The 11,414-nt window shown below is 46.3% G+C and overlaps 1 protein-coding gene across 3 annotated transcripts in view; it reads right to left on the bottom strand.

The window, feature by feature from the left end:
• Nucleotides 1–653: 653 nt before the first annotated feature.
• The window catches only part of Asxl1 (additional sex combs like 1), a 58,178-nt gene continuing 47,417 nt past the window's right edge, over nt 654–11,414 (bottom strand). For 2 of the 3 annotated variants that reach the window (XM_030250609.1, XM_006499330.3), the window contains 6 exons: nt 11,160–11,312; nt 10,874–11,037; nt 10,683–10,779; nt 7,824–7,929; nt 6,661–7,285; nt 977–5,422 (listed from right to left, as the gene is read on the bottom strand). In XM_030250609.1, coding sequence (XP_030106469.1) covers nt 2,588–5,422; nt 6,661–7,285; nt 7,824–7,929; nt 10,683–10,779; nt 10,874–11,037; nt 11,160–11,312 — 3,980 coding nt within the window. In that variant the 3' untranslated portion in view covers nt 977–2,587. Of the gene's footprint in view, nt 5,423–6,660; nt 7,286–7,823; nt 7,930–10,682; nt 10,780–10,873; nt 11,038–11,159; nt 11,313–11,414 lie in introns of all 3 variants that reach the window. The other variant, NM_001039939.2, reaches the window with a different exon arrangement.

The following is an 11,414-nucleotide window of genomic DNA, read 5'->3' as shown; positions in this document are numbered from 1 at the left end:
TGGCAAGATGCTGTCCCCTGCCAAGGCTCTAAGCTTATGAAGACATGACAGTTTGATGTGGCAACATAGGGGAAATGAAAGAAATTTTCCCCAGCAGGAGCCTGTATCATCCAACAAATACCCAACAGCAGCATTTGTTGTCCTTCAACACTTGCTCAAGTACCCACCCATAAGGTGTTCTCCCACTAGGCTATGCCTAGGTTCACTTCCATCACGTCCGTTCTGCTTAGTTATTTTCAAATGCAATTGTAAAACCCTGCACTTAAGCACTCCTGAAGTGGTTGTCCCTGAAGCACTAGGCATCCATTTAGGCTTGTTCAAACAGTAGTGACCCTGTATCTGCCTCACACCATGAACAAGGCCAGAACTAGTCACTGCCAGGAGGTCACGAGTGGTGTAGATGAGTTCCTGGAAGGAGGGACCTTGACCATTATAGCTCCCATCACTCCCATTAGCTTTCTGGCTCTACTACACCCATTGGTAATATCCACCAAAATCAAGAGTCCAAAGACCAGTGGAGCTGCCAATTCACTGCACACAGGAACTGGGAAGAGGTCAAATACAAAGGGTGTCTACTTGATGCAACCATCTAGCTCTGCACTTAACCCCACCTCCCCACACCCACAGGCAGCCACAGATGACAAGGAGACAAGTGCAGGTTGTACAGGTTTATTTTTCCAATACCAATGAGACATACAAGAGCAGCGCTTTTCTGAGCAGCCCCATGGACCAGACACTGTCAAGTTTCTCTTCTGAGACCTCAGAGGTCTCAGAAGAGGACTGGACATGCTTGGCTCCTGCTCCTGGTCTTTGGTAAAGAGACTTCTGAGCACACAACATGGACTTGGCCAATACTGAATTCACTACCGGCTCCTCACTCATACCTGATGGGTTCCCCAAACCCCTCCCCACCAAAAAGACAGCAACCTCAGATGAAATGGCGGAAGAGGCAGCTTACAAAGAAAATGAGACTTGCTCAAGGCACACAAATTTTTATACTTCATACAGAAACAGTCACACAAGAAGACAGACCTAAATTAAACAAGGACTCCCAACTTTCAAGTAAAGATACAGAAACAGGGCAGGAACTGGGAAGAGGTCAAATACAAAGGGTGTCTACTTGATGGAACCATGTTAGGAGAGAGGCAGGCAGCAGGCATGGCTTTGTTCCCCTGAAACCTACTGTGAAAAGTAAGTTGAAAGAAGCCTAGCAATCCCCAATATTGCTTTGACATGTGATGACCCTGGAGCCAGATCCAGAAGCCTGTCTGGGGTCGTCCAAGGAACTCACCCATGAATCCAGAAGCACTTAACACTGGTGAGGACCACTTGTCACATATGGCAGCAGCGCAGCCACTCAGGGCTGGAAGAAAAGAGATACAAGGAACAAGACACGTTTGCTCAATGGTGTGTGAGCAACTATCTGTGGCGCGCAGACTGTAGTAGAATCCCTGGTGACAGGTGACTAGGCACAGGGCCAAGCATAGGTCACAAGTCAGTAACTTTCTTCTCACATAGGCAGCACAGCACTCAGTGGTTTTGACAATTGGTGCACATAAGTAAACGACACCATTTTAATCAAGGGTGCTGAAGACGTAAAATAAGGAAGAGACGTTCGTGTTCTCTGTACAATACATCCATTTACAGAATTGGCCAGTACTGTGTACAACATATAAATACAGGATAAAACGTTAGAGGTGCATAGAGCATACTTACAGAAGCGAAAAAGTTCACTTTATACATCCAAGAATAGAGTTAAAATATAAAAATAAGAAACAGACTGCTTGGAAATGTAAAATGACTTTCACATACACAGGTGTATGGGTGCCCACTCCCACAGAATCAAATATGATGGGTGGGTGGCAAGCAGGAGTCACCTGCAAACATCTGTACAGTTGACTCTCAAGGTCTACAGATGGCATTTCCATAAGCAGACAGCCCTATTTCCAGACCCCATTGTCCAAGAAGGGCTATTCAAGCTCCCAAGAAAATCTGTGGATCCATGGGTTACAGATTAAAGTTCCAAACTGGGTGAAGCACCAGAACCAAAGGTCAACTTGGCTCCATCAACTGGCAAATGACAGAAATATGATATCAAGATCAGCAGGGGTTTGATCCCCTGGTGGGCAAAGACAGAATTTACTTTAACCCTGTGTGGCTTCTGCAACCATCAACTCCCAAGCTAAGTAGCAGAAGATGGCAGGGAGGGGCAGTGGAAGACTGACATTCCTGCTCAGTTCAGGCAGGTGAGTTCCATCCATGGAGAACCCAACCTTCCTGCTTCAATTTCAAGTCCATTTAGGTGTCAGACAGATTGCCCTGCTACACTATACTGCCTGACTACAAGAGGGTTTATGGTCTTGGGCAACCATAGTGCCCCCATCTCCCTGAAAACCCTTCCAACAAGGCTAGAAGGGTGTCAAGTGACAGAGGGCTTCAGCACTATAAATCTCATGGGGAGGCAAAATTTATCTTGTCTAGAGAGAGAGAGTTCATTATATCAGTGATATTTTGTATACAGATTTAAGATCAACCATTATTAAAATACACACACTAAATGTACAATGTTTCCAATGGCCATAATTTATTATCTCACCACAAGGCACAATACACAGAGCTTTGAAGGTCCAATGCAGTCATCATGGCAGAATGCTCCGCAGCCTTGGCACATGATCATGGCTTTCAGGCTGCATGCACATTGGAGAGAGATGCTTTCTACTGCACTGCTGTCAGCGAACATTTGTAAGGACAGTGATGCAGTGTGGCCTGTACCAAAGCTGGCTTTGTGGCTCAGCTGCACCACACCACCAGCAAGGCCTTTGGGAAAGGTAGCAGAGCTAGAGGAGTAATTAAAGCTGGTGGGACTGAGCTGAAGTTTAGACAACTTCCCATACAAGGCCTGCTTGATGTTGAGTTGGGAAGGGATGGAAGAAGGCTCCAGGGGTTGACTGAACCCTTTCCCTGGCTCTCTGGGTAACTTCCAGAAAGGCAGATCCACAACAAAAGGCATCCCTTGCAAGTGACCCACTAGTTCCAGAGAACTGTACCCTGCAGCTTTTCTGTTCTCTGCATCTGCCTTAATAGGATCCCTCAAAAATGTCTGCTCTGTCTTGATGCTGTCAGCAGAGACAGGAGGTGGTTTGGGCATCCTGTTTTCCCTTGTAGTTTGCACACCACCAGACACAGAGTTTTTGCTTGGTTCTATCTTCCTACTGGGAAACACTGGAGGGACCTCAGCAGGTAGTGGTGTCTGCTCTTCAGACCTGGGGCACTGAAGGGTGGTAACTGTATTCCCGGGACCAAATAGTTTCTTTTCATGACCACCAGCATTGTTCTGATCACTCAGGGTCCCATCTGTCTGCTCAGATCCAAAGGAGAGGCTCACATTTGTGGAGGAGAAACATGGCACTTTGGAGGTAGTGTGATCTCCTAGACATTGGCCTGGGGCCGCACCTGGATCACTGCCTTGAGACAGGGAATGGCCTTCTTTCTGCTCTTCACAAAGGAAGGAAGAGAGATGCTCTTTGGAATCTATTTCTTCCAGATTGCCAGAGGAAGGTGTCAGTTCTGTCTCTGGATGCTGTGAGTCTAAACTTGTAACCATCTTCGCAATCTTCTGGGACATTGCAGGAGCCTTGGAGGCCATTGCCCTGACAAGACCAGCACTTGCTCCATAGCTCTGGGCCAGAATAGACTCTTTCAATGTTTGTGCAGAACCAGGGTTGATTCTGGCAGCTAGGCGATTGTTTTCCCCTGTACCTTGTAGAGTGCCTCTATCCTGGCTCTGTTCTCTAAGTGGCAGCTGTGATGACTCTAGTCGGCTGCTTCTGTGACCTGGAGGAAGAACCTTCTCCAAGGGCAAATTACCATGCAGCAGGTGCATCACAAGTGGGTTGGTAACCTCCACTGAAGAGCCAGGCCTCAGTGGGCACACAGACCTCGGCTGGCACTCAGTACTGGACAGCAACAGAGAGTCTGGGATCTTGTGTGGGACTGAACATACTCTAGACACCCAGCTCTGAGAAGCAGCCACCCCTCCTGTCCTTGTAAGCACACTTAGGTCATTGTTCACCTTGGACAGTGAGGCAGATGGGTCCCAGTCTTGCTTTTCATCCCCACCTAATGACCCTTTTACCACTGTGACTTCACTTGCATCAACCTCACTGCTGTCCTCAGAGAGATGGCCTTCGGAGTCAGAGGCTGTATCTGTGGATTCACTGTGAGGACTTGGTGCTTCAGAGATGCCATTCATTTCCAGTCTTTCAAGGTCCACTTGCTCACTGTCACTGCCAGTGCTGCCCACAGCTGCTGGAGGAGGTGTCCAATGTGAAATGCAGCTCTCAGGTTGGGGCACACTTTCTGTTGCTGCAATGAGAGGAACAGCTCTCTCCCACTCTTTTTCATCCTGGGGCTCCGGACATGGTATGTTTTCTCTGGATTCTGGATCAGATGTTTTTATTACCTCATAATTTGACAGAATGGGTACCCAGGAGGTAGGACTGCCAGATGCAAAAGCCTCAGTCAAAGCTTCTTGTCTACTACTTTCCCTTATGAGTAGGCCTGTGGCACCAAGCCCTAATCCATCATCATCAGGCCTATCCTGTAGGTAGTTAGCTAATGACAATTCAGATATAAAAGTAGGTGTCATACTTACAGGCTCCTTCATATTATCAAAGGCCTGGTCACTTCCTCCTCCTAATAGATCTCCCAATGGAAACCGTCCAGAACTACTCTCTGAGGGAATGGTGGGTCCTTGATCTTCTCTACTAGATTCACACTCAGTTCTATCATCTAGAAGCAACTTAGGCTGCTCTGTTAACATCTCGGCCACTGGAGTTTGGGAGGACAGAGGGGGCAAAGCCTGACACGGCTGGTCTCCAGTGGGAGCAATAGGGGGTTGAGAGGCATCTTCCAGCCCACTTGTAAGCACACCTGGGACCCTCTTCAACAGGCAGCTCTCTTCCTTTCTGAGAGAAGCTGAGTCTTCTCTTCTGGCTCTGGGCATGGCAGCTTCAGCTGGAGTGTGCTCTCCATTCAGAGGACAAGGCGGCAGTAGTTGTGTTCGCTGTAGATCTGACGCACTCTCTCCAGAGGTGCTTGGGGCTCCCCTGGGCTCAGGGTGGCCACAGGCCTCACTACCATCACCACTGCTGCTGTCTCTGCCACCTCCCTCATCGATGGCCCCACTGCCACCTCCACCCGGGCCACCCCCCCCTCCGATGGCAGTGGTGGCCGTCTCTCGATTGCAGTGGTAACCTCTCGCCCCTCGGGCCTGCAAAGCACGGGCTTTAATGTCTGCGAGGGTCCTGGCACCAGTCCAACCCCGGCAGGAGGACTCCGTGATGGGGACGATCCGGGGGCATATCTGGTAAGTGGGCCGACCTTTAGCCACCCAGGGTGGTTTGATACGTGAAAGTTGAATCTGCAAGAAAAGCATAAATAAAAACTTTAACAGGTGACTTGACTTAGGAGCTATAAAGCAAAACTGAAATATAAGTCATCTTAGAGGTAATGGCCTAGAAAACTCATTTTCCTAACAATTAATTTGAATCAAGAGCCATTTTATGCTGCAAGAAAGTCTCACCACTCTTTTAGATTCTGGTTTTAGACTCATTCATTGTGTATTTACATGCGCACATGCCATATCACATGTGTGGATATCAGAGAACAACTTATGGGACTCAGTTTTCTCTGTTCATCAAGTGAGTCCCATTAGATTTGGCAGCAAGCTCCTGTATCCACTGAAACAAGGTTTTTATTATTAACCCAAGCTGGCTTTGAACTGATGGCAATCCTCCTCTAGCCTTAGGCCCCCAAGTGTTGGGATTATATAGATAGGCCACCAAAGCCACCTACCTACCTATCTACCTCCCTTCCTTCCTTTTATGTATATGAGATTTATTTACTTTATGTACACTGTAGTTGTACAGATGGTTGTGAGCCATCATGTGGTTGCTGAGAACTGAACTCAGAATCTCTGCTTGCTCCAGCCCAGAGATTTATTACACTGTAGTAAGTACACTGTAGCTGTCTTTACACACCAGAAGAGGGCATGAGATCTCATTACGGGTGGTTGTGAGCCACCATGTGGTTGCTGGGATTTGAACTCAGAACCTTCGTAAGAGCAGTTGGTGCTCTTAACCACTGATCCATCTCTTCAGTCCCCAAACCCACCTTTCAAACTCCAATTTCTAATTGGATCTGTGGGTCGTGAAACAAACAATATAACAGTTAACAAAAAAGTAACAAAAAAGTAAAAACCCAGGATTTTGACCTTGAGATAATTTTAACAAAAAAAAAAAAAAAAGTGATTTGTCCGCTGGGTGGTGGTAGTGCACACCTTTAGTACCAGTGCTCAGGAGGCAGAGGCATGCAGATCTCGAGTTCAAGGCCAGCCTGGTCTACAGAGTGAGTTCTAGGAAAGCCAGGGATACACAGGAAAACCTGTTTTCAGACAAAACAAATCAACAAAACAAAAAGAGGAGGAAAAAGGAGAAGTGTATTTTTCTATGTCAGCCAAGAAAAGCTTTCTTGCAGAAAGTTTTGCACCCCATGTAATTCACGCCAGGGCCAAAGAGCCTCTGCCTCATGCATGCTCCTACCCAAAAGCTCCTCAGAAAGAAATCTGACACCCAAGACAGTAAGTACCAAGTCTCTTACCCGGATGGGCGGGACTTTGGGCTCCTCTTTAGTGGGCTGTGGCTTTTCGGTGTGAACACTTTCAATTGTGTTACGAAAGGACTGACGATCTTCAAGCCGGGGTTTCTTTTCGGGAAAGGATGCAGAGGCTTCCTGCTCAAAGGATTTTCTCTTCTGATCCTTTGTCTCTTGATCCACAGTGTCCTGAGGTAAGGTAGGGATTCTGTCTGGAGATGCAGAGGCACATGCCAAGTTGTCCCTTTCTGCTTGGATCTGGGAAGCCACAGGTTCACTGGGACACTTGGGACCCTCCTGTCCAGATGTTGCTGAGGACACATCTGGCCCAGGGGTACTGTTCACCCCTGCTAAGTCGGTTTTAGTATCTTTAGAGAGTGAGACGTCTGGTGCAGCACTTGCATCTTTAGCAACCCCTGCTTGTTCTGGCTCCTGTTTTTTGTATATATTCCTTCTGGATCTGGTTCGGAGATCTGGCCGAGAACGTTTCTTAAAATGTCCGTCCCGTTGACGGGTGTTGGGCCCACGCTGCGGCCGCACAGACTCTCCAGAGACACATAAACCACTCTTGACTTTGGCCTCCTCCTGGACCTCTTTCTGCTGCAGTGATTCTTCTTTGGTCAAACCCAATCTGCAAATCAAACTCACATCAACTACAGGCCAGAGAACATATGACTCATTTCTATGAACAATATACACCCAGATAACTTAGCCAGATGAAACAAATCTGCATAGTGCATAGCACTAAGCACAGAAAACCACAATAGCTTCACTGTCAAGCGGCAGTCAGTTCCATGCTTTTATGTGCATACTACATCTGTCCCTTGGTATACCGGACATCCTGTAGATGCCTAAATCCCTTAGACAAAACAGCCTGTTTGTAACATAACCTGTCTATATGCTCCTGGATACTTTATAATGGTCTAATCTATCCCAGCGTTGGGTAGCTGAGTCCCTTATGTCTCTCAGACCTAGTCTCACTAAGTGTGACATCCAGCAGTTGTTAGTCTATGCACACTGAGCCATGGTTTCCTCCTTAAACAATCCTCAGTTAGTTTGTTCAATCTATGCCTACAGAACCAAAGATATGAATGGCAGATATCTGGATGCCAACTGCCTTTGTCCCTACAAAAAGCCCAGACCAGAACTCATAGTATTGAATGTCTTACTTCTGTCCGTAGTAATCTTCAAAGAACTTTTCCTTCCATTGTTCCACCTTCTTCTCCTTTTCCATTTCCTGTCTTAGCCTGACTTGCATCTCATGAGTGAATTCACCTAAAGAGAACAATGCATTATTATTCTAATTAATAAATTCTGGATACCTGCCTTACAGACATTTAAGTCTTCTGGTTTCATAACAAACATTTAATTGTTTTGTGTGTGCGCATACATGCATGTGTACCTGCCACCTATGTGCCCATGCATGCATGTGGAGGGCCAAAGTTGATTTGTTTTACAGAATTTTTTTTATTTATGTGTCTGTAAGTGTATGTCATGTCAGCATGTACAGATAGATGCCTGCTGAGATTAGGAGAGGGTAGAAAACCCATTGAGCTGGAACATTCAACATGGGTGCACAAACTAAACACGTCTTCTGGAAGAGCAGGGTGTACTCTTACCGGCTGAGCCATCTCTACCCAAATGTACATATTTTGTTTGAAACAAGATCTTTTCCTGGTCTGGGACTCACTACTTAGCCTAGGCTATCTGGGCAGTGACTCCCAGTAACCTGCCCATTGCCACCCATACAGTGCTGGACTCACTACTGCTGCTCAGGTACAACAGGCCACCACAAGGTTTGTGTGTGTGTGGTGCGTGAGTGCGTGCATGCATGCTTGCAAATGTGTATGTGAGGGTTCTGGGATCAAAATCAGATCTTCATGCTTACACGGTAAGCACCTTACCAATGGGACCATCTCTAGCTCCTACCAGGCAACATGACTCCTACCTCTATCAGTGGACTTCTCAGAGATGCTCTTAACTCAGGACAGAACTAATGCTTCTACTATAACAGAGATTTACTCATCTATATAATCAATCAAAAGCAAGCAACACATTGATCAAGACAATGAAAAAAACCAAAAGACCATTCTAGCATACCTGAAAGTTTATCTTTGAGGCTGGCCATTTGGTGGCATCTGGGAACCTGGATTTAAAGTACTTTCCCCACCCTAAGTGACAAGCGGCTCACTGTGCTGCTCTCGATGAATAATTAGATTATTCATGCTAAAGACATCTGCTTTCTTTTTAGGAACTAATGCCTTATATTAATACCTCTTTTTTTATTAAGATTTATTTACTATTATATCTAAGTACACTGTAGCTGTCTTCAGATGCGCCAGAAGAGGGCATCAGATCTCATTATGGACGATGGTGAGTCACCAGGTGGTTGCGGGATTTGAACTCAGGACCTTCAGAAGAGCAGTCAGTGCTCTTAACCACTGAGCCATCTCTCCAGCCCATATTAATACCTCTTGATAAAGAAGCTGGTGAAAACTAAACACCAGGTTTCCTTTTAGAACTAGCAATGGCGTCCAAGAGAATCAGCTCCCAATAAAACCCTGGGTACCGGGGCTCAGTGGTTAAGAGTTTGGTTCTGAGAATCCATATTAGGTAGCTAACAACTACCTACCTGTAAGGGGAGCTAACACCTATGGCCTCTCGAGGCACCTGAACTCATGTGCACATACCCAAAAACACACATACTCATAATTAAAGAGTAAAACAAAACAAAATCCTGTGTGCTAAAGTCCACCAAGCTTCTCTGGTAGACATTTTTAAAAAGGATTTATTTATTATATATACAATGTTCTGCCCGCATATATACCTACAGGCCAGAAGAGGGCACCAGATTACATTATAGATGGTTATAAGCCACCATGTAGTTGCTGGGAATTGAACTCAGGACCTCTGGAAGAGCAACCAGCCCCCTGGTAGACATTTTCACACCATTACAATTTATTTCTGAGATATTCATTTATGTCCTACTTGAATCCACAGAAAAGACTTGAGAAACCTGTGCCTGGCTGTCCCTGTATCTTACCTGTGTGCCTTTTCCCACTGCCAATTTTATTTTATGTTGTTTTGCTGTAATAAACCCCAAGTCTGTACATAAACTGCCAATATTAACAGAACTCAAGGGTAGTCTTGGATCTCTCCACACATTCACCATGAAGCTACTTTAGAAAACTAAATTCAGACCTTAGCATTTCCTCTACGTTACTCTGACAGAAAGCATGGTGGAAGTGACTAAGTTGCCGTGGGTGCTTTTTTCACACATGCGCACACAATGCCATAACTGACAGGTACAGGCATATACAGTTTAGTGATAAAAGAAGATGTGGAATGGGCATCTCTAATAGGTTGTGTTTCAGAGCAATGTGTCCTACTAATAACCACCATATGTTTGTACTATGAACAAAGCCTACCTTACATTAATACCCTTTGAGCAAAAAAGAGTGGTCAAAAAAAAGTACTTGGGGGGCTGGTGAGATGGCTCAGCGGTTAAGAGCACTGACTGCTCTTCCAAAGATCCTGAGTTCAAATCCCAGCAACCACATGGTGGCTCACAACCATCTGTAATGAGATCTGACACCCTCTTCTGGGGTGTCTGAAGACAACTACTGTGTACTTACATATAATAAATAAAAAAGTTTAAAAAAATAAAAAAAGTAATTGGATTTTACACTTGATCTTAGCAAAAGCCTGAAGTAGTAAGAGCTTAAGTTGTTTTTTCCTTGATGTATATGGGTGTCTGAGGCTTGTAAGTCTTGATGTATATGTCTTGATGTATATGTCTTGATGTATATGGGTGTCTGAGGCATGTAAGTCCATGCACCATGTATATGCCTGTTGCCCTAGAGACCAGAAGAGGTCATTCATCTCCTAGAATTAGAGTGACATGACAACTCTGAGTTTCTACATAGGTGCCAAGAATCGATCCAGGGTCTGCTGGAAAAGCAGGCAATGTTCGTAACATAATCACACACAATGGGCATCTCAAGACATGTGTGATGAAGTCTACTCACCATCAGCAAGGCGTTCTCGCCAGCTCTGAGCTGCATGGGTGAAAAACTCATTATTGAGTGCACTGCCGCTGAGGCGCAGCAGGCCATCTGTCCCCACCTAGGAGGGCAAAGGATAAGATAGACACAATAAGGCGACCTGTGAGAACAGGAGCCCGCCTAGGCAGAGACCAAGAGGAGCTGTGCACAGGCACCTGTCTGTCCACTTCAGGCAGGAGGAGGAGGAGTTGCTGCTGGAAGTGTAGTGGCAGGGCATGGAAGGTCCGAGAGTTTATCAGAGCACGGAGGTTGGTGTTAACAAGAATGGACCCAGGCGTCTCAAAATCTACCTCTTCCCCTCTGTTGCGCTTCATTTGCCCTGCGGTTTTTGGAAGCAAGAAGTAAGGATTTTCAGTTTAAAGGGGAAAAGGCCCTAAGAGAACCCCTTCAGTCCTGCAGGGAGCCCCTTCACAGGCAGGAAGATGTATACCTCCTACTCACCTGTGGCTGGCTTCCGGAAGCCTCTTAAGAGGGGGGCAGGGTCCCGAGTGACCTCGGCCTGGCCTCGAATGGCACTGTTGCCCAAGGCCAGAGAACCGCTGCTGCTGCTCGATGGACTGCCACTCTCGCCATCTGCGTGGCGGCCTGAGAATCCTGAGGGCACAGCATTTCATTGTCAAAAGCATCATCGGCTGTCCCCATGGCTTTCCCTGACATGCTGCTATCAACAGAGGGATGCTTCTGGCTCCCAGCCCT

The sequence above is a fragment of the Mus musculus genome, chromosome 2 (assembly GCF_000001635.26).
Source record: "Mus musculus strain C57BL/6J chromosome 2, GRCm38.p6 C57BL/6J".
NCBI classification, from domain to species: domain Eukaryota; kingdom Metazoa; phylum Chordata; class Mammalia; order Rodentia; family Muridae; genus Mus; species Mus musculus.
This window is presented reverse-complemented; position numbering and strand designations above follow the sequence as displayed.